The sequence below is a fragment of the Pipistrellus hanaki genome (assembly GCF_964339955.1).
Source record: "Pipistrellus hanaki genome assembly, chromosome: 6".
Lineage (NCBI taxonomy): Eukaryota > Metazoa > Chordata > Mammalia > Chiroptera > Vespertilionidae > Pipistrellus > Pipistrellus hanaki.
The window spans coordinates 63,043,415-63,066,187 of record NC_140508.1 but is presented as its reverse complement, the minus strand read 5'-3'; the positions used below and the strand labels follow the sequence as shown (position 1 = coordinate 63,066,187).

Sequence of the window (22,773 nt, the reverse complement as noted above, 5' to 3'; positions counted from 1 at the left end):
TTCCTTTCTAAAATTTTTTTTAAATAAAAGCATATCCTTGAGTGAGGATTGAAAAAAAAGCAAAATCAAACAACGAACAGCATTCTGGTAAGAAAAGGATAAATGCAGTCATTCCTTCTGACCCTCCCCAGAGCACCCCAACCCACCCCCGCAAAAAAACAAAACAAAACAAAAAACCCTCCATCCAGTGACTTTTAACATTTCTGTTTTAATTCTTTGGGCAAGTACACAAACACAGGTGTTTGCACAAATACCTTAAAAATCATGGTGATGTGTTACTTGTTTCAGTGATTTAGCTCATACATTTCTGGGAGTGAAACAGATTATAAATAGCTGAGATGACAAGGCCCAAGGCTGCAAGGCAGAGCACATGGAAGTGGAAATTGGTACAACCATTTCAGAAAACTGGCAGAATACGCCACGGCCAAATATTTTCATATCTGTGAGCCAGGAATTCCACTCCTACATACATATCCCACAGAAATGTGCACAAGCACCATGGTAATAGCTTCAAACTGGAAATCTACCCAAATGCCCATCAGCAGCAGAGTGGATAAATAAATGCCTGTGTTTATATTCACACAATGAAATACTATGCAGCAATCCGAGTGAGCACAGTACAAAAACATAGGTAATGTTAAGGGGGATAAATCCACAGAACATTACAATGTACGGTTCTATTTATTTAAAGGAAAAAATATGTATTTTAAAACAGGCAAAAGTATTTGATATTGTTAAACGTGGAAGAGGCTCACGGGGCTTCTGAAGTAATTTCTTTTCTTAGTGCTGACTATAGGGTGTATTCTGCTTGTGACCATTCATTGAGCTACATACTAATGTTTTGTGCCTTTTTCTGTATGTATGAGGCTTGTTGCTTTCATAAATTTTTAGTAAAGTATGTATGATTTTGTGAATGGACAATTTAAAGAAATGTTCTAGGAGAATAACAGGTTTTACAGACATGAGCACAGTGAATGAGTGAGCAAATGTTGGAGACATTGCATGATCTAGGTATGTGTCATTCCATGTACCTTCCTTCTTCTTGGCCAGTGGCACCCCCTCCCACTTTCCACCTCCACCTCCAGTCCTCAGGGCCTGTCCAGCAAGCGTGCATTTCTGTGAGGTGAAGGTCATCAGGCCCTTGCTGCTTCCTGGCTCAGTTATATATAGGCTGAAAGTCATTGGAGGCACGTGACACCCTTCTCACTAACAAGTGAGGAAACTGAGGCTTGACCAAGATCACAGACCGGTTAGTTACTGAAATATGTTCAGATATACCTCAGGCAACGTGACCCCCAATGTTCCAATTTGGAGGGTTCGAGTAGGAATTCCTACTTCTGCAATCTCTGTACATCTCTCCCACTGTGACATCTAAAATCTACTCCCTTCCCTTGGGGATCCTTTCCCTCTGGTCTCCCGCCACTAGGACGCCCCAGAAAGGGGGCTGAGAGGTTGGGGATGGGGGTGCATGTGAGATGCTGTGCAGCTGCCACTCTTGGACTGTTGTGGGCGACCTGTGAATGAGAACCACCAGTCAGCCAAATTGGAATTTAGGAAGCCTTTATTATGAACTCGAGTCCGGGCTCACGTCTCAACTGACACAGCAGCGAGCAAACGAGAGCCCCGACCCACTCTAAGCATGCTACTTTTATCCCCGTCTTAGGGATGCCTGGCAGATTATGATTGGCTAAAAGTTTTAACAAAGAAACGTCAGTTATAAGTTATAGAAAAATTCCACTAGTACAGTAATATTTAAAGTTTATCAACACCTGGGGTGAGGGTTTATTTTCAGCTTAACCAGGGGTCTTCAAACTACGGCCCGCGGGCCACATGCGGCCCGCAGAGGAGTCTGATCCGGCCCGCCAGGTTTTTTGGGCAGTGAGCGCAGCCGAGGTGTTACAGTAGGAATTAGTAGTTCATATAGTCCGGCCCTCCAGCTCTCTGAGGGACCGTGATCTGGCCCCCACTTTAAAAAGTTTGAGGACCCCTGGCTTAAGCAGTCTCTGTTTGACCTGGTTTGGTCTGTTTGTCCCGCCTTACGGCTACTGGAAACAGGACGTGCCTGCCTGGGGGTTGAGCCTTGCAACAGAACTATTTTATGACTAACAGTTATGCTACATTCTTTGTTGTGGGTCTGGTTGCTCGTTCCTTCCCTGGCCTGGAACCCTGCCTCGACAGGGTCTTGCCAGCCACAACAGGACCAGGGCGGGCCTGCTGGAGGCCAGCGAGCCCTTCCTAATGCTGCAACCTTATTCCTTCCCCAGGTCCTCCCCACCCACCCTGGCTGCCATGAAGATCGCAGTGATTGGGCAGAGCCTGTTTGGCCAGGAAGTGTATTGTCACCTGAAGAAGGAAGGCTATGAGGTCGTGGGCGTGTTCACTGTCCCAGACAAGAACGGGAAGGTGGACCCCCTTGGTGAGTGGGTGGTCTAGGTGCAGGGGATAGGGGTGTCCAAGAAGGCAGGCAGCAGTGGATGGGAGCAGAAGCCCGCAGGATCTCGTGGTGGGGCCGTGGGTGTCCCTGGAAACCTTTCCCCTTCCCCCCCTCCCCCGGTTGTGAGATGGGGCTTCTATCCTGGAGAAAAGCCAGGGAACACTCTGCCTGCTCTCAGCCCGGCTGTCTGGTTACTCCATGTTTCTCTGACCCGAGTCCCCAGGCCCTGAAAGGGATGCCAGGCAGGGGGTCCCTGTGTCCCCGCCACTGAGCAGGGCTGACTCAGAGTGTTAAGCCCCGCCCTGGCAGTTTCTGTTCAGGGGGATGGAATGGGGGCTGAGAATTTGCATTTCTAACCAGTTCTCCGGTGATGCTAATGCCTGTGGCTCTTGGAGGACCAATTTGAAGTTGGTCCGAAGGTTGTGGGTTATTGTTAAGCTGGAGGACCAATTTGAGAATCAGGGGCTGAGCTACTCTCCGGGGACACTCCCAGGTCCTCTCCGGCCTGACAGACACAGAAGAGGGGGCCGGGCTTAGGAAAGGGGCCTGCGGGGCTGACCAGACACAGGCTTGGTTCATAATAGCTGAGTCTCCCCAGACAGCGGTGCAGGCCCGTTCTTAGAGCGGACCTATGCCATAGCCCGAGCCCAGCCCTGGCCAGGGCCACCCAGGGGCCGCTGACACCAGCTCCTGCGCCTGGACCCAGAATGGGGCTGCTACCTGACCTCACCTCAGATGCCACGCAGAAGTATTCCCTTGGTCACATGGGAACAGCTTTTGCAAGCATAGTCCAGTCTGCTCACACTGACCCCTTCGACACCTCTGGGTACCAGGGCACAGACACGGAGGGGTTAGAAGGAGGGTCAGGTCCAGTCAGGGGCCAGACATCAGGAGTGCTAACTGAGAATCAAGTACAAGCAAGTGTCCGATGGGCGCTAATGAGGGACGGGCCAAAGAGAACGTGAAGGTACCGATTGAGTGACTGCAGGAGTCAGCTGCCTCCACCAAGGCTAGGGAAAGTCGAGGGAAGAAGTTGTGACTTCTAACAGTTGGAATTGGGGGAGCTGTAATTCAGACGCGTGAGGAGGGTGGGCTGGACTTGGGGGCTGGTAACCGGGTGGGAAGATCGGCATGAGGGCTGGGACCTGGACCTTGGAGTGCCGTCACCAGCAAGAGGGGGTTGTGTGCACTGAAGCTAGTTATGCAGATACTGGGATGACTGCAAAGGACTCAGCTGCTTCTCTGGGTGAGGAAGTGAAGCTGGGGTAATGCTGACAGAGAGGAAGGAGCCCTCCCCACCCTCATCGCCCCTCCTCTACTCCCCCTCTCCAGCCTGTCAGTGTCCCTCCTGCACCCGTATGGCCAGTGCTTTTGTGGTTTGCAGGTCACAGACCCCTTCCTGGTGAGCAGGTAGAGAAACTTGGTGATGCGCATGGTGTGAGGCCTTGGGGAGTGATATGAGGGCAGAAGGCCAGCCGTTGGGGGTCTGGCAGGAGTCTGGGAGAGGGAGGGAGGAGCTCAGATGTCATCTCTCGGTTGTCAGCAGAAGTCAGACCAGAGAGCAGTCCCTGAAACCTCACCCTTGGCTGGTGCTGCCCATGGGCGGCTCTGAGCTGTGGGGTGGAGCCTGGCTGGGCAGTGGGGGAGGCTGGAAGGGACAGGCCTAGAGAGAAGAGGCAGGCGTTACTTTGCTGGGAAGGCACAGGTGGCCACGTGCAGGTGGGTGCCAACAGGGGCTGCTTTCCCATTCCCTGTCCCACAGGCCTGGAGGCCGAGAAGGATGGAGTGCCCGTGTTTAAGTTCCCCCGCTGGAGGGAGAAAGGACAGGTTCTGCCTGACGTGCTGGCAAAATACCAGGCTCTGGGTGCTGAGCTCAACGTCCTGCCCTTCTGCAGCCAGTTCATCCCCATGGAGGTCATCAACGCGCCCCGCCACGGCTCCATCATCTACCACCCGAGTCTGCTCCCCCGGCACCGAGGGGCCTCGGCCATCAACTGGTAAGCTGGCAGCAACAGCCCCCTCTGTCTGAATTGTCATCCTCCCTCAACCTAGCTGCATTGCGAGATGGCATCCACACACCGGATTGGTTTAAGTCAGTGATCACCAAACTCATTAGCCAACAGAGCCAAATATCAACAGAACAACGATTGAAATTTCTTTGGAGAGCCAAATTTTTTAAACTTAAACTTCTTCTAACGTGACTTCTTCAAAATAGACCCGCCCAGGCCGTGGTATTTTGTGGAAGAGCCACACTCAAGGGGCCAAAGAGCTGCATGTGACTCATGAGCCACAGTTTGCCGACCACGGGTTTAAGTGTTATCCATCGGCAAGCACACTCAAGAGAGGTGGGGCCAAGCCTCGCTGAGTCCTCTGCACTCCCACAGTGAGCTTCAGAGGGGCAGGCATGTTCCCATGCTGCCTCGGGATCTCAGAAGCAGTGTGTCAAGGGGCCTCACCTGGTAGGCTACCAGGACCACCAGCCAGGTGATGTGTCCAGAGGTCTGCTCTACCCTCTACCCACAGCCATCCTCGCAGTAGCACCCGACTTAGAAAGAGCTAAAGGTGGGGATGAGAAATACTAAGAAGACAATAGGTGGGTGATGCGCCTGGTAGGTGGGGTAGTTTAGATGAGTAGTCAGGGTGGGGAGACATCTAAGCTGGGAAGAGAGAGTGGGTTTGCAGCCAGACTGGTCTGGTTGGAATTCTACAGCCACATCTCTTCACTCCTCTGCATCTGTTTCCTTGTCTGTAAAGGGGGCGTGCAATGCCTGTTTTACGTCATTGGGGAAGATTAAGTTGCGAGGCACATTGGGCTTTTTCCACAGTGCCTGGTTGGTGTCGATAAATAGCATTTTATTTCTCCCTCCCATTTTGACCAGAGCAGGCATGGATCCTCCCAAGGGTGGAGGGGGTCAAGAGGGTCCATACAGGCTGCCCCCAAGTCGTTCCTCTCTGTGGTCCTTGCTGCTAGACTCAGGGTTTCACTCTTCTGTTCCCCAGGACCCTCATTCACGGAGATAAAAAAGGTGGGTTCACCATCTTCTGGGCAGATGATGGCCTGGACACTGGGGACCTTCTGCTCCAGAGGGAGTGTGAGATCCTCCCAGACGACACCGTGAGCACTCTGTACAACCGCTTCCTCTTCCCCGAAGGCATCAAAGGGATGGTAAGAGCTGGGAGCAAGCCTGTTTGTCCCAGACTCCCTTTCTAGGCCCAGCCTGCCCTGCAGCTGGCTGGGAATTTGTACCCCCAAGTCAAGGGTTCTGGAGGGAGAAAGCTCTCATTGCACAGTTTCAAAGAGGCTTGATTAGGACATTTGATATCCTGTATTAGGCAGGACTCTTGCTTACAACTGGAAAAACCAAACTCAAAAAGCTTTAGCCAAAACGGGGACATTTTGGGCTCATTAAATAGAGAAGACTGAAGGCAGGGATGGTGTCAAGCGTGGCTGAATCCAGAGGCATAAGCCATGTCACTAAGATTCTATTTTTCTCTTTTTCTTCACCCTACATCTATTTTTCTGTTTGGTTACTTTCATTCTTAAGTTGTCTGCCCTCAAGTGGTAGGAAAAAAAGTCACTGGTACCTCAAGGCTTATACCACTGGGCTCCAAAGGAAGGGAAATCCTCTTTTTCCTAGAAATCATGAATGAAAAAATCAGAGAAGACTGATTGGCTGTTTTGGGGTTATGTGATCACCCTGAGCTAATCACTGACCAGGATGATGTGGTACTCTGATTGGCTAGCCTCAGTCACATGCTTTCTGTTGTGGCCTGTGGGGGAAGAAAGGCTGGTCCAGTGGTAGTCTTGTGGACTGAGTTTTTTGTTGTTTTTTTTTTTTTTTCACAAGAAAACTCAGTGTTACCCGAGGAAGAGACAAGATGACTGATATCAGAGACACTTACGCTTGGCTTGGCAGGCAAACCCTGTGGGTGACCCCAAGGGAGTTGGTGTGTGTGCGGGCCTGCTGGTGGTCCAGCGGGAGAAGGCCAGCCAATGATGGCCAGCATTCCTGCTTCTCACAGGTTCCAGTGGCAGGCAGGGGTCAGACAGGAGGAGTCTCCAGGAGGACAGACAGCATTTGCTGCTTGGAAGTAGCAATGAGCATAACAGTGCAGTGAGAGTGCTCACTGCTGCCCAGATGTCAGCAGTCTGGTGTGTGGCCACCTTTTACTTTTCACGTATGTAGAACTAGATTCTCTCCCATGCAAAGTAAATTTGCTGAAGGTTTTGTATGAGAGACTGAGAAAGGGGTTTACTTGCACATTTCATAGGAAACAATTAAAAATACCCTTTAAGACTGTGCTGTTCAATAGCGAAGGACAGCCACCAGTCACATGAAGGTATTAAATTAACTTAAATGGATTCTAATTAAAAATTGAGTTCCTCCGTCTCACTAGCTACATGTCAAGTGCTTAGGAACGACGCATGGCCAATGACCCTGTGCTGGACAGTGCAGGCGTAGAGCGTGTGCACTGCCACAGAGCACTCCCCTGGGCAGTCCTGCTTTAGACGTTCCTGACACTCCCACCACTTCTCCGTCTCGCTGTGTCTGGGGCTCTCCCACAGCCCCTTCCTCACAATGAGCTCAGGCTTCTTGGCTGCCCTTCCCCCTGCCCCGATCCCTTCTCCCACAATCTTCCTCTTGAACAGAGAAACTACTTCCTGCTTAATCTCAGACCTCCAAACCCATCGCGAGGCTCACAGCCCATCCTCCTTACCAAGGCAGGGAAGGTTTTAGATAAAAACATGGAAATATGTGTATGTGTATTCTATGTAATCTTCCAAAACCTTGTGTAGTGGAAAGGGCGGAGTTTAGTGCCCATTGTACAGATTGGAATTGGATTCAGAAGAGCTCCATTTCTTCATACAGGAGATATTTCTTGGCTGCCTGTGGTGTGCCAGGCATGTGTGATTCCTGTGGGGCAGGGCCAGACTGAGTGTGAACCCGGGGGACGGGAGTAAGGGGAAGGTCCTAATACCGGGAATGTTGACTGTCCGGGTCTCCCCAGGTGCAGGCTGTGAGACTGATTGCCGAGGGCAAAGCCCCCAGAGTCCCTCAGCCTGAGGAAGGAGCCACCTACGAGGGCATTCAGAAGAAGGAAACAGCCAAGGTGAGTGCCAGGACTCCGCCCACCCTGAGGCCAGGCTGTGCTCAGCTTGGGGTGAGAATCCCCCAGATTGTAATTGTTTAAGGCCAGAGGAGAGGGCCGCCCAGGCTGGGGAAGCGTGAGCTAAGCTGTGGACAGGGAAGGCATGCGTGCCCAGACAGGCAGGGGTCTGGGTCCTTTCTGGGTTTTTCTTCATTTCTCTTTAGGAAGAATGGGCAGGCAGAGTCCCCAGGGAGAAGTGTGTGTGTGTGTGTGTGTGTGTGTGTGTGTGTGTGTAAAATCAGCTGTCGTGCTGGCAGTCTCTAAGACGAGGGAGGACGAGAGGTAATTCAGTTCCTCAAAGCTGTGGAGTCTGTGGGCCGTATCTCTGCTCTCTGCTCCTGAGGTGCTATGTGGGGATCTGTGTGAGTCCTGTAGGCCAGGAGGAGCTGTGGGCAGCAGGGCACTATGGGATGGGCCTGCACTTTGTGCTGGGAACTCTGGGTAAGGGCTTGGCCATCTTAACCATAGACAGTAGCTCCCCCGCACCATTAGTTTATATTTACTCAACCTGCCAAAGTCTGAGGGTCAGAGAGCACCCGGAGTGTGGGTACCAGGGAGACACCCACCCAGCTCAGGAACGCAGACTAGTGTCTGAGAAGAAGCCGGACTCCCCGTTCTCTTCCCCGGGCGTCACCTACTGCCACGGGCCCACAGGCTGGAGGGGAGGGCAAAGGTGTTGCCCAGATGGTCAGCAACTGGAGAGAGACCTGCTAAGCAGCCCCGTTCTGCCCCCACAGATCAACTGGGAGCAGCCAGCAGAGGCCATTCACAACTGGATCCGTGGGAACGACAAGGTGCCGGGCGCCTGGACAGAGGCTTGCGGGCAGGTGTGTTCACGCGTGACTGGGATTGAGCTAGATGCACTGTGTGCCCCACCGACTGCAGAACTGGTTGGCGAACAGCCACTGCCCTGAACTCCAACCCCACCCGAGTGCCCCCAGCCACCTCAGCCCCTCCCCCGGGACCATGGGACCTACCTGCCATGCAGTGGCTAAAGGATCAAGGCCTCCAGGCCCTGCAGCAAATCTGGGGTTGAGCTGTGTTGGTTGTAAAATATTTTGACGCTCACCCCTGGGGCTCGTAGAGACCCCAGGTCCACTTCTGATGTGGACTTAGCCCCAGGGGGAGGGGTAGCATGCTTAGGCCAGGGGCTGGGTGGGAGGCAAGTCAGATGGTGCTTACAGGCTCTCTTGAGGGGTCAGGGTCTGGCAAGACCTTAAGCAGGGACTTTGCACCCCATGGAGGGCAGTCCTATCCTCCACAAAGTCCCAGACTGTCCTAACCCCTCATCATTGACCAACCACTCAGACTGTGTCCGGGAGTGCCCCTGCTGCCCTCACCACCACGGGACCCATTTCAAAGTGGCCAGTGGTTGGTGGCACCCCCAGGGCTGGTGTCCTCTCTGTGGTGTCTTGAGCAGATGTTCTCCCAATGTCTGTCTACCTGGGATCTGAGGCTGGAGCCAATACCAAAGGTCTGAGGGGCACTCTGGGCTTCAGGGCTCGAGGCCACCGAGGCCTTGCTTGTGCCCCTTGAGGCAGAGTCCCAGGCCCGGAGAGCACTGTTCCCTGCCCCCACGTCATCTCCCTAGCCCTGTCCAGCCCTGCCCAGCCCCGCCTAGGCTGCCAGCAGTGGGGACCTCTTCTCATTCACTGCCTTCTGGCTTTCCTGTCCTGTTTCCAAACAGAAGCTGACGTTTTTCAACTCCACGCTGAACACTGCAGGCCTGGTGCCTGAGGGAGAAGCTCTGCCCATCCCGGGAGCCCACCGGCCTGGGGTGGTCACCAAAGCGGGACTGATCCTCTTCGGGAACGATGACAGAATGGTAACAGCGCTGCTGTGGGTCATGTGTCCCTTGAGACTTCAAGGCCAGAGGTTCTGGCCCTGCAGTAGACCCCAGGCTGCTGTGGAGAAAATAAGACGGCAGGCTCTAGGAGTCCATGTGTGCCTTTGACCACTGGGTCTGCCCACTTCCTGTTCCAGGAAGGCTGGCCTTTTGCTCTTTTGGACCAGGTGCCCTCCCCAGAGCTGGGTGTCCTGTGGGAGTGTCAGAATCAGGGGGAAGCCCCCTGCAGGGAGTTCTGAACTTGGGGCCTCATATTAGTCCTGCAGAGTGTCCAAGCACCACTGGCGTGGTCATTAAAGCACCGTGACTCAGTTTCCTTCTCTTTGAAGAGCCCTGGAGTCATGTCAGGCACATAGCATGCTCCGATTTGTATTAGCAGACTCTGCAGTTCAGAAACAGCTCATATTATGGAGCACTTTCTGTATTAAATTTAATTCTCCCAACAACCCCAATGAGATATGTATTAATACAATATTATACCCATTTTACAGAGAAGGAAACTGAAGCACCGAGATTAAAAACAAAAACAAAAACAAAACAAAAAAAGCCTAGTTTGTGGCAGAGGTGGGATTCAAACCCTAAAATTCTGACTCTGAGGCCCACCAGTTGGCCATGGTTCTCTATTAGTGCCACTGCGTGCATTGCTGAGCAGGTCGGGACCTTAAGATACCAGGGGCAGGGAAGAAAGAAGACAGGCAAGGGACTGTGAGCATGTTAGGAAATTTTAACAAACCCCAGATGCTGACCCTTGGCTGCATTGCTGTGTGTGTGTGTGTACAGGCCAATTTATCATGACTGATAAATGCGGTTGGAAGACCAGGTCTGTCTTGGATCACATTCCCTAGAAGTGGTTCCTGAGGTGGGAAATTTCGTGCATATGATTTCTGGACCATTCGGGGGAGCAGGCTAGGACAGAGGGTTCTGGAGCAGCCCAGCCTTAATCAGGACAGGCTCTGCAGTGTGACTTACATCAGCTGATCATGTCCCGACATCCTCACATTACTCAGTTCTCGATTTCTGCACCCCTGAGGTAGGGTGGGGGTCAAAGATACATAGCCCCTGGCCTCTCTGTGCAGGACCATGCTTATCTGCCAACATAGAGGAGGACACGGGTACAGAAATAGGCCACTAACTGCCCACGCTTGTAGCAGGGCCCTTTATGAGGGAAGGGTACCAGCTCCATCTCTGAGATATCCACAGGTACAGCAGAGCAAAGGGGCAGCCTTGGTGGAAACCCTTGTTTGAACCATCTCTTGGGACCTTACAGCTGGGCATGGCTGGGCTTTAGCTCACAGAAAGCTCCAGAACCTATTCAAAAGGCAGTAAGCTAGGGGTCAGACATGGGACTTGGCACCAGATCTATTAGGGAATGTGTGGTACGTGCCATTTCTACAAACTTATTATTAAACAGAGATGTCCTTCTCTACCCAACAGTATACCTGCTCCTCTTCCTACCTCAATAAGCCCTCTGTTCCCCAGAGGGGCATATATGACCTTCACCAGATGTTCTCATGGGGCTTGGGGAGCTGGGGAGTTTGGTGATAGATTGTCTTCTCAATTGGTTTTCAAAGTAGTGCTGGAATTATTTTGTCTAATGCACAGGCATCTGTTTTATAGAAATAATAAAGCCATTGCACATAAGAGAATGAGAACATGATGGGGTTGGTGACAGGGAGAGCTGAGCATGAGCTTCAGTTTCCTCTGTGTCCTCACATAGCAGCCTCCCGACTGAACCCCCCACCTGCACCTGAGACTCCCTCTGCCTTTCTTGCAGTGAGGGCTGGAGAGGAAGCACAGTGCTCTCTGCAGACTTGCTCTCTTCCCTGCATCAGGGCAACCACAGGCCCTGAACAATCCTTTCTTGTGCAGCTGCTGGTGAAGAACATCCAGCTGGAGGATGGCAAGATGATGCCGGCCTCGCACTTCTTCAGGGCAGAAGACAACAGCACCCTCGAGCTGACGGAGGCAGAACTGGCCACCATGGAGGCTGTGCGGGTGAGACCACTTCAGGGCTACTGTGTGGTTGGGCAGGTCCTGCACTGTGTATGTGCTTTGTGACTCACACTCCTGGGAGTCAGGCTCTCTGCACTCTCTGTGGATGTGCTGGCCCCAGGCACAGTGTTGGTTCTATCCTGTCTTGGGGTTTTCTATGTCCTCTTGTCCCTTTTTCCTCTACCTCTGGAAGCCTGAGATTTGGTCAGTTGTCTATGACTCTTCTAGGGACTCATTGTCAACATTGGACAAATGAAACAGAAGCTACTGGAATAGCTGAGTCAGGTGCCAAGCCCAAGGCGTACCATTAGGTTAGACCGTGTAGGGGTGTCGAACTCAATCAGAGAAGGGGCCAAAATCTAAAATCCAACCTAAATCGCGGGCCAAATGGTTTACTGAACAGTCATAAACTGACAATGTCATAAACTGACAGCGGAGTGCAGTGATGACAGCGCGGTGCGGGCCGCATTGCAAGGCCTGGCGGGCTGGATTTGGCCCGCGGGCCTTGTGTTTGACACATGTGGGTTAGAGGGTTAGCTGGACAAACAAGCCCTCTGGAGCTTTCAATTAAGTGGCATTCAGAGCAGTGAGATTATGTGCTTATTAGAGACATGATTTGTGCAAGAATGGGCCTTACTTCCCCTGGCTGCCAGCACCACCTTTGCTCCTGCCCTGAGCCACCTTTTCACTCTGTCCTAGAGCCACCTTTCTGCCTTCCCACACTGCCCAGAGCCCAGAGTGGCTGGGTGGTGCAGAATGCCCCGGCTGCTCAGTGTATGCAAATTAATCTGCCACCTTTGTTGGGTTAATTTGCATACTCACTCCTGATTGGCTGGTGGATGTTGCAAAGGTATGGCCAATTTGCATCTTACTCTTTTATTAGTGTAGATAGATGTCAGCATTTATGGATGTTGATGACAAGTACAGACCAGCAGGATTTATCAAGGGAGAGACAGGAGAATGGTATGGATGGGTATGGATGGGTATGGATGTTGATGACAAGTACAGACCAGCAGGATTTATCAAGGGAGAGACAGGAGAATGCCAAGAACTTCCTTATTTGAAAGCTGAACATTTGAATGTCTGACTAAAAAACAGAAAAGAAAAACATATTCATTCAAAAAATATTCTTGGACAATAAAAAAAAAAATTTTAAAATATTCTTGGAGCAATTGCTCTGGCCCCAGCCCTATGCCCACTTTGGAGTTAAAGAGCCAGTTGGACAAACTGGCCCTCTGGAACTTACAATTGAGTGGCATTCAGAGTGGCATGAGATTATGTGTTAATAGAGTTGGACTTGAGTCAAAAGCTGCTACAGCTGAGTCCATCTGTGAATGGAAAGAATAAACCCATCTCTGTGGTTGTTGTGAGTGGTTGGAGGAGAGAATGTATATGAAAATGGTCAATTTAGTAGCATCTATTAAGATCTATAAAAATGTTGGCAAAGAGCCTAAGTCATCAAAAAATATCAGGTACTTCTAGAGTGTGTACAGGTAGAGTTCTAAACACTTTAGGTGGTGGTCAGGCCAGGACCTTCAGGCTCCTTGATGCAGCTGCACCTTGGAGTAGACAGAGAGCTAAGCCTGATACCGTGCACACATCAGGGGCTGCTGTCACCCAGCTGACACCTGCTCCCAGCTCCCCTGTGTTCTCACCACGCCTGTTCTTTAGAGTGCCTGGAAACGGATTCTCCCCAATGTCCTGGAGGTAGAAGACTCCACCGATTTCTTCAAGTCGGGGGCCGCATCAGTGGATGTGGTGAGGTAAGGCCAGGAGTGGGGGGGCCCCATCCCAGTTGTCTGAGGCTGTGCCACTCATCAGCCCAAAATGTAAGGGTGGGAAACCACTGCCATTTGTTATAGTCATGATTATGCTTCTCAGTGATCCAGAAAGGGCCCATGAGTGCAGGCCTGGCAGGCCACCCTGAATGGCTACACGTCAGTGGACTGGCAGGAGCTAGGACAGCTGAGTAGGGATGCACTACTGCTAGCTGGCTTCTCGCCGCCATGCCTGGCACCTGGGCCAGGAAGGCTGGCAGCTGCTTTGCTGGCACCACTCACCAGGCATCTGCATGTGGTGGCTTGGGGACTTGGACTTTTCATGGTGCTGAGAGCGAGACTGCCGGCAAACAGTGCAGGTGGCGTGGGAGCGCCTTTCGTCACCCAGCCTGGAAAGTCTCCCCATCGAGTCACTGCCCCTGACTTGACTGGTCTCAGCAGTCACAAGCCTGTTCAGACTCAGGGGCAGGGGCAGGGGTCTGAGACCTACCCCTTCAATGGGAAGAGAATCAGTTAATGTATGACTGTTTTAAAACTGCCACAAGCTTCAATACCCCCAGTGGAAGCCGAAGAGTGCAGAAGGTGGGGGTCGAGGGAGGACAGGCAGGTTGGGCCTGAGCAAATGAATCTAACCTCACAAGTGTTCCCATCAGATGTATGTTGCGGGTAAAGGAATCATGATTTTAATATTTTAAAAATTGAGATATAAGTTTATGTACAGTGAAATGCACAGATCTTAAGACAGAGTTTGGTAGGCTTTGGTTTAACTTGTGTAACCCACACAAGCTATATAATATATAACCTATAGATGATGTGATCTCTTTCATATACAACGTAAGTTTTATCTTGGTCAAGATAGATACCAGTTCACCCCAGGAGGTTCCCTCCTCTTCCTTTCCAGTCAGTAGCCCATAGACAATATTTCACCATAGATTAGTTTACCTATTCTTCAGCTTCCCATGAATTGCCCTGCCTTCCATTTAACAGTGTATAAAACGAAGGTTCAGGATTAAAAAGAAAAAGAGCCCGGTCAGTGTGATTCAGTGAGTGAGCATCAACTCATGAACCAGGAGTTCACCAACTCGATTCCCAGTCAGGGCTCATAAAAAACATAGTTTAAAATAAAAAAGGGAGAATAATGCAGGTCTGCCATGCCTCGTCCCAAGGTCCCACTTTCAAAGTCTCCTTTCCTTCAGGCTGGTGGAGGAAGTGAAAGAGCTGTGCGATGGTGTGGAATTGGAAAACGAAGACGTTTACATGGCAACCACCTTCAAGGACTTCATCCAGCTGTTAGTGAGAAAGCTGCGAGGGGATGACAAAGAGGGCGAGTGCATCATTGACTACGTGAGTTCCGGGCTTCCCCACGGGGGCATGACCCTATAGACCCCTCAGCATCTACTGCTATGGATCCAAAAGAACCATTGGGTTGGTCCCCCCAAGTGCCCGCCTTTCAGTGTCCCAAGCTCTCCCTGGCCGCTCTGGAGAACCTGAGGATGCCAGGGCATAGGGCAAACTCAACAGAGGAAAGTTTTTTCTAAGGCTCAGTATGTAGGTTAAGTTCTGAGTCACAAGACACGAGACTAGGATAATAGGAAGAGGCACTTACCAAGCATTTCTCTCCCTCTTTCTCCTGTGTTGGTTTTTTCAGCTAGATCTCTACTGTGCCCACAGTCCCTCCTAGGTTACCTGCCTCAACTCTGGTGCCCCTGGGTGGCCCTAGCCCCTGGTTCTGGTATGACCTTCTCCTCCATTTGTGAGGGCAGTGGCTTCCTGCTGTTACTGCTGTCTGGGTTGATTCATGGCTTCTCAGCTTTCCATCACCTGTGTTACCAATTCTCTTCATTAAATTATTTTTGTTGAAATGCCAGGGGGAGTGGCAGGTGGGGGGGGGGGGGGGAAAGAAAGCAAGAGAGAAAGGAATTGGGAGTGTTTTCCCAACAAGGAAAAGAATGTTGCTATACACTTAGCTTGTATTATGGAAGAGTGAGGAAGTAATTGCAAGTCTGTTTCTTAGAGAAACTATTTATCCTTTAATCCTCACCTGAGGATATGTTTGTTTGTTTATTTATTTATTTATTTATTTATTTATGAGAGAGAGAGAGAGAGAGAGAGAGAGAGAGAGAGAGAGAGGAAGGGAGAAAGAGAGAGAGACATATCGATCAGTTGCCTTCCATGTGTGCCCAGACTAGGAATCAAATCTACAACCTTTTTGGTGTACAGGACAATGTTCCAAGCAACTGAGCCACCCAGGTAGGGTATTTCTTAAAGACACTCTTGAAAATTATCTCTAGGTTTTCTCGGTACAAACTCCTACAGCAATTAGCTTTGGGGTAGTTTGTTTGTCTGGTAGTTTGAAACAAAAGCTGATGCAGAAAACATGGGTGGTTAGGATGGACCTTAGGTTGGCTATAGCTTTGTGAACAAATGACTGCGGAACAGGTTTCTCAGATGCTCCTGCATTCAGCCTGGAATTGCAGATATGTAGGTGAGTGAGTAGTGGGGCTGATGTCATGTCTGGTGACTTACAAGGGCCTGTCTACCTACTTCCTTTGTGTGAAGGCCAAGCAAACAGCCTGAAGTCACACAGTAGGTAAATATCAGGGCTAGGACTTCAACCCAGGCAGTCTGGCCTCATGCGTGCCAATGGTTGTCTATCCATCTGTGTTTCCCGTGTCTCCAGGTGGGTTTGTGCCATCCAATGATGCCCATTTGGGAAGAATCCACACTACAGCTAAAGCCTGTGAAACCTTTCTTCCCAGGTGGAAAAGGAAGTGAACAAGCTGACCCTCCGAATGCCCCACCAGCTCTTCATTGGGGGCACATTTGTGGATGCTGAGGGTGCCAAGACCTTTGAGACCATCAACCCGACAGATGGCAGTGTGAGTGCAGGCCCAGCACCTTCTTTTTCCTCCCTCCCACTGCTCCCCCATCCATGGTCTGCTTGCCCATCTACTCCCCTATCTGATACTGGGGTGGGGGGTGATCCTGGCCCAGGGGAATCTCTGCTTGGACACAAAAGGACTGCAGACCATCACCAGTCCTCCCTACAGCAATGACATTGAGGGAGGTGTAGTGTGGAAGGGTTGGTGGGGGGTTGGGGCAGGACTCTAAAGAGCCTGCTCTGGAAACTGGAATGAATTTCAAACCATTCCTTCCCCTCCACATGTCAACAGTTATTCCAGCATGGCCCTACCTTCTCAAATATTTGTACCCTAATGTCTGGAAATTCTTCCTTGAATTCTGTGTTTGTCTGGATTCTTGACTATGGCCCTCTTACATCATGACCCATGTATGCACACATTCTCACACACGGGCATACTTGAGGCAACACTTACTCTTACAAGTATCTACCGAACGTTTTCTATCCGGCCCCATCTTATTAGTACAGTATCACTCCAGCCCCTGCAGAAAATAGGGAATCTTTGGATGGAAGTTTAAAGAAAGTGCTTTACAAAGAGAAGGACAAGGTGTGGGGACACAGACAAAGGGCACAGTGCCCTCGGCAAAAACATGGAGTGCCGTTAGCACCTCACGGCCTGTTTTGGGGGTCTTGGGATGGAGGCTGTGTGGACAGGGCTGCCCAGCAGGCGCTATCTGTAGTGACCAGCAAGAAAGCGTGGCCTTAGCCCTCCAGCCCCTCTCTTCCACCTGCACCCAGGCCTGTGCTATGGACCATATGTGTCCACAGCACAGGCATGCAATGCAGATAGGGGACAGGTCTAGTCATCCCCATTGTCTATTTTTATTCCACATAAAAAGTAAACCTTTGCCTGGGACTCACTAAATGAATGGATCTATGCTCTCAGTTTGAAAATGCTCAGCCTTAGTTGGCAACCAAAGACTGTTGCCCTGTGTTGACTCAGTGAGAAGGTTATGAGAAGGTCCCTGTATGTAGAAACACAAATATACCTTCCCATGACCTCATCTTACTCTGGCTGTACCCTCCCCGAGCCCTTCCATTGGTAGAATTTCTCCTCTGAGTGCACCCAGGTGGCGGGGGAGCAGGCAGGTGTGTCTGTGTCCACTGAGCCCAGGGAAGGCTTCAGAATTCTGCTCCACCACAGGTCATCTGCCAGGTGGCCCTGGCCCAGGCCAGCGATGTTGACAAGGCAGTGGCTGCTGCAAAAGATGCCTTTGAGAATGGATTGTGGGGGAAGATCAGTGCCCGGGACAGAGGCCGGCTCCTGTACAGGTGAGAGCCACACACCCACCTGTCAGCTCCCACCACCTTCAGCTCAGGGCCAGGATGGATGCGGGACATGCCTTCACTTTAGTTTCAAGGCTTCTTGGAGCACCCCTCCATTGTAGGAAGCCACTGGCTAATGACCTAGAGCCTCTGAAGATCAGTCAGAGCTATGAACGTATATGCCTGGGCTGGTGGCGGTGAGCTGCTGGCCCTGGAATAGGGACCCTGTGGTAGACGGTGCCAGCACAAAAAAAAGTGCCTTTCTCTGGAGATGTTCTTCTTCCATCTGGCGGTGCATGTGATAACCCCACCGACAACAAAGACAGTGAGGAGGTGGTGCCAGGCACCGCTGTAAAGGGAGACTCGACCAGGATGGACAGACATGTCAGGGCCTGAGAACTCCCGGTGACCTGCTCCCTGCCCCATGCAGCCTTCTAGTCCCCAGGGAGGAGGCATGCCCATTGTATGCCCATTGCTGCTCTGGAATTTCCCTGAGACATGGCTGCTGCAGAGTGCCCCTGGTTCAATGAGGGAAGTAGTACTACCAATGGATTTTATGGAATATGGAATACGTTATAGGAATAAGACATGATGCAATTGTGGGAGCAGCGGGCAAGACAGATCCAGAGGGAAGAGTTAGAGAAAGTCACTAGTCAGCTCCCCAGAACAGCAGGGAGATAAGACAGATCCTCCCTAGGAATCTGGGGAGCCAGTCATACCTAGCTGCCAGAGCGGGATCCATCTCCCTCCCTTCCTCCATGCCTTGGCCAGGTTGGCAGACCTCATGGAGCAGCATCAGGAGGAGCTGGCCACCATCGAGGCTCTGGATGCAGGCGCTGTCTACACCCTGGCCCTGAAGACCCACGTGGGCATGTCCATCCAGACCTTTCGCTACTTTGCTGGCTGGTGTGACAAGATCCAGGTGGGGACTGGGCTCCTTCCCCCTGCAGAAGCACTCACACGGGCAGGCCTGGCCCGGCAGGGAGGTCCCAGGGCAGCACATTACTCTGGATGCTGTAGAACAGCATCATACATCATCGGGGAGGTTTGAGCCTCCTACCCCTCTCGGTAGTGGGGATGTCAGGTCACAGACAAAACCTTGCTCTTCCCTGGGCCCCAGGGGGCAGGCTGGCTATCCAAAGGGAAGGGAAGAGAAACTGGGCTGGTACTTCCCACTGACAACCCCCCACTATGCTTTTTCCAGGGCTCCACCATCCCCATCAACCAGGCCAGACCCAACAGAAACCTGACCTTGACCAGGAAGGAGCCAATCGGGTGAGTCCCAGCACGGGGTGGCGAGTGGCCACACCCAGGTGCTTTCACGCAACACAATGTGTGGGGCACGGATACCGTCTTCTGTTTAAGTATTTATCCAACATCTATTTATTTGCCAACTACTATGTGGCAGACATTTCAGGGGCTGGAGATAAAACAATGATAAAAACTGATGGAAATTTATATTCTCAGGATAAAAACAGCTTCCACTTCCACGCACCTGCTCTGTGCCCGGCACTATTTTAACTACTTTATAAACATAATTTTACGTAATCCCCACAAAAACTCTATATGAGTCCGGGTCATGGAGGAAAACAGACAGTACACTCTAAAAAATGCATGTGAAACGGTATAATAGTTAATGTGCTTTAAAATGAGGGACTCCCACGCAGCCCAAGGAACAGAAATACTGAGGGAGAACGAGGCAAGAGCAGAGTGTAAGGAAAAATTTAAGTACCCAGTCAGCATAGATAAAACTAGGGACTGGGGAAATGATTCAAACCCAGCAGAAGAGGGCCCTATATCACCATCAGATGGCCCAAAGGCCTAGGATGAGGAGGCTGTGGAAGCAGGAAAACCCCTCCGTTAGCCCCCAGGGAGGGGTGAGGCTGCAGGGAGGTGGCATGAACTACAAGGCAGGGGTTCCCCAGACCAGGCCAAGCAGCCGAAGCTATGGGGCAAAGAGGAGAATTGCCTGCCTGGTGCTGAGAAAGAGAAAAGGCCAGTTCTTCCCGATGTTCAGAAAATACTGGAAAACTTATGAGCCCATCTTGCTGCTTCCCCTAATGTCTTCCGGGGGCTCCCAGTGCGCCTAGAATGAAATCAAACTCCTGACTTTGGCTGCCTGCTTGGTGGGGCCTGGTGCCCTTGATCCCATCCCCTCACTGGGCTCAGCCATGTTGGCCTCCTCATGGACCCTGGACCCTTTACGCCCGTGCTGCTCTCTGGGTATTCACATACCCTCCCCCTCCAACTCCTAGTCACTTAGGCATCTCTTGTGGTGACCTCCTCTCCAAGTGTGGTCTGCAATCTCATTTTGTTCTCTGCAAGATACATGTCCCCCATCTGCTGCTGCTGCTCTGTGCCCCAGTGACCCCAGGAGTGGGCCACAGCCACCTCCCCCCTCCCTCAGCGTCACACTGGCTCAACCTCCCTGGGGCCAGTGTCTCTCGTTAGTGAGAGGAAGGTGTCAGCTCCCATCATCCAGGCACAGTGGACAGAACCCCGGGACAGGCGGGAATCACCCGGAAGTGAAGCACAGCAGGGTAGTGGCTAGGAGGTGCAGGCCTCCACACTGGGGGAGCCAAGACCATGAGGCTTCCGTAAAGAAAGGCCACAGGACTGGATGAGGCTCAGGGGCGAATGAAAGAGTGTTCTCGTGGCAGCTTAGCCAGGGATGGAGTCATCTTGTCCTTGTGTCCCACGCCCCCGATGGCTTTGACCCCATGCCAGGCTCGCTCTGCAGACCCAGCCCGGGGGCCGCAGCCTTTCCCCTATTTTGACAAGTTTGGGGGTTTGCTCCAGCCACATAATAAGCTGGGAGGTTCACACTACACACAGGCGTTGTCTTGGCATTTTGGAGGTGGAAGTCCCAGATCAAGTGTCTATCGGGGTTGGTTCCTTCTAAGGCCACGAGGGAGAATCTGCCCAGGCCTCTCCCCCAGTTTGTTGTAATTTCCGGCAATCTTTGCCGTTGTCTGACTCTGTCTTCATGTTCGTGTGGAGCTCTCCATGTGTCTGTCTTTTCACATGGCGTGCTTCTCAGAAGCAATCATATTGTCTTAGGCCAGTGGTCGACAAACTCATTAGCCAACAGAGCCAAATATCAACAGTACGACGATTGAAATTTCTTCTGAGAGCCAAATTTTTTAAAACTTAAACTTCTTCTAACGCCACTTCTTCGAAATAGACTCGCCCAGCCCGTGGTATTTTGTGGAAGAGCCACACTCAAGGGGCCAACGAGCCGTATGTGGCTCTCGAGCCTCAGTTTGCCGACCACGGAGTTAGGCATCCACTCTACTTCAGCAAGATCTGATCTTAACTAATGACACCTGTCACCACCTTATTTCCAAAGGAGGCTACGTTCTGAGATTCCAGAATTGGGATTTCAACAAACGAGTTTTGGAGGGCGCACAACCCAGCCCATGAGGGTGGGACTTATTTCTCTGGCATCTTTCCTGTTGTGGAGACCCCACAGCCCAGCCCCCTCCCTTTCTGTGGTGACCTCACCACTTCCCTGGGGACACTCACTCTGGCCCTTCTCCCTGCCTTGTCCCTTAGGGTTTTCTGGGTGCACATGGTGTGGAAAAGTGGCTTTCCTAACCCCTCAGGATGCTCCCAGGATGGCATGGGGGCCCCTAAGCCTGCCTCTGCACCCACTCAGCCCCCACCTTGCTCCCACTCTGCCCACCCCCACACCCTGTGGCTTCTCACCACCCCCTCCCACTGCCTGGATTCAGCTAAGCGGTACTCATTGGGGAGCATCCTCTGATGGTGATGGTAGTCATGGAGATGATGATGGTGACGATGAAAACAGTCGCATAGTCAGTGTGATGCTCTTGCGTGCACTAGTTCCTACAGGGGAGAGGGAGAGGGAGGGCCACATGCCTGCTGGGACCACAAGTTTCATCAGCAGGCCCCTCAGCACCGCGGGGTGGCCTCCCCTCCACAGAGACACCTCCCTGCCAGAGACTTTCTCCCCCGCCGAGAGGTGGTGCAGCACTGGGCTCCAGGGCTTAATGCAAAGCAGGCAACCCTTCCCAGGCTTCCCAGGCTGACTCCATGTTTCTCATCTTCATGGGACTGACCCTGGCCTCATATCAGGGAGAACCCTCTCCCACATCCTCCTGGCCCACTCTTGTGACCCTGGACCCTGTCCCACACCCCTCCAGCCTGCCATGTCACCCTGGGCCCTCTCTCAGGCCCTGCTAACTGCCAGGTCCTTACCCATGCCTGCCTGCTGTCACTCCGCCCATTGCCTGATGCCACGCCCTACCGAACTGCAGCACTAGACTGGTCTCATGGCTCCGATCAGACACCGTTCAGTGTCCTGTGCCGTCATGCCCTGGGAAGGGGCCCTCCAGCAGGACCTTGGGCACCATACCCTGGAGCAGCTAGCAGGCCTGGGAGAGAGCAGGAGGTGGGAGGTCTGCGGTGGGCAGCCCGCTGAGTGGAGAGGTGAAGGCTTCTTCTTTTGGGTGGCAGGGTCTGCGGCATCATCATCCCCTGGAACTACCCGCTGATGATGCTCTCCTGGAAGACGGCCGCCTGCCTGGCTGCTGGGAACACAGTAGTGATCAAGCCTGCCCAGGTGGGTATGGGCAGGGCCCGACGGCTGCACAGGTTCTGGAGAAGCACCTGTAAGGGAGGAGCCAGATGGTCCCTTCACCCTTGGCCCACCCCAGTCCTGGTTTCTCCTCAAGGAAGGAAGGGCACTGCTGATGGGAGCTGGCCTGCTGTAGCCCCACAAACTGCACCACTAGCCTGGTCTCACAGCTCCGACCAGAAACGGTTCAGTGTCCCGTGCCATCGTGCCCTGGGAAGAGGGGCTGCACCAGACTGGATACACTGCCCCCGCAGGGCCTGTAAAGTCAGACGGGAGCTGCCTCCAGCAGGACCTTTGGTGCCATGTCAGGAAGCCTGGCCCTGGAGTGGATGGCAGGCCTGGGAGAGAGGAGGAAGCTGGAAGGGCCAGGGCCAGCCATAGCAGACTTTGTTCTTTCAGCCCTGGGGTGGCTGTGTCAGGATAACCCTGGGGTGGCTGTGTCAGGATGACCCTGGGTCAGGATGGCTGTGCTTGTGTTTGTACCTGCCTGGTGAGTGGAGTCAGGTATTTCTCCACAGACACAAGAATTCTGGATTGGGGAAGCAGAAACCCTGCTTGGTGCTCCATGCTCTGAGACAGCCTGCAGTGGTCTTACAGCCTGCAGTGGTCTCACTGCCTGCAGTGGCCATTAGAGAGCAGGTGCTGCAGTTTCACAGCCTGCAGTGGTCTCACAGCCTGCAGTGGCCATTAGAGAGCAGGTGCCGTGGTCTCACAGCAAGCAATGGCCTATTAGAGAGAAGCTGCTGTGACCTCACAGCCTGCAGTGGTCTCTCAGTCTGCAGTGGC

At 52.2% G+C, this 22,773-nt stretch overlaps 1 protein-coding gene across 2 annotated transcripts in view; it reads left to right on the top strand.

The window, feature by feature from the left end:
• Nucleotides 1-2,284: 2,284 nt before the first annotated feature.
• The window catches only part of ALDH1L1 (aldehyde dehydrogenase 1 family member L1), a 35,968-nt gene continuing 15,479 nt past the window's right edge, over nucleotides 2,285-22,773 (top strand). For both annotated transcript variants that reach the window (XR_014795281.1, XM_084887311.1), the window contains exons 1-14: nucleotides 2,285-2,416; nucleotides 4,197-4,431; nucleotides 5,435-5,600; nucleotides 7,445-7,546; nucleotides 8,323-8,412; nucleotides 9,273-9,410; nucleotides 11,301-11,426; nucleotides 13,095-13,186; nucleotides 14,398-14,545; nucleotides 15,961-16,080; nucleotides 17,266-17,393; nucleotides 18,159-18,309; nucleotides 18,592-18,662; nucleotides 21,867-21,972. Coding sequence is in view for 1 of the 2 variants with exons in the window: in XM_084887311.1 (XP_084743437.1) it covers nucleotides 2,290-2,416; nucleotides 4,197-4,431; nucleotides 5,435-5,600; nucleotides 7,445-7,546; nucleotides 8,323-8,412; nucleotides 9,273-9,410; nucleotides 11,301-11,426; nucleotides 13,095-13,186; nucleotides 14,398-14,545; nucleotides 15,961-16,080; nucleotides 17,266-17,393; nucleotides 18,159-18,309; nucleotides 18,592-18,662; nucleotides 21,867-21,972 (1,800 nt within the window). In the remaining variant the exon portion in view is untranslated. The remainder of the gene's footprint in view (nucleotides 2,417-4,196; nucleotides 4,432-5,434; nucleotides 5,601-7,444; nucleotides 7,547-8,322; nucleotides 8,413-9,272; nucleotides 9,411-11,300; nucleotides 11,427-13,094; nucleotides 13,187-14,397; nucleotides 14,546-15,960; nucleotides 16,081-17,265; nucleotides 17,394-18,158; nucleotides 18,310-18,591; nucleotides 18,663-21,866; nucleotides 21,973-22,773) is intronic.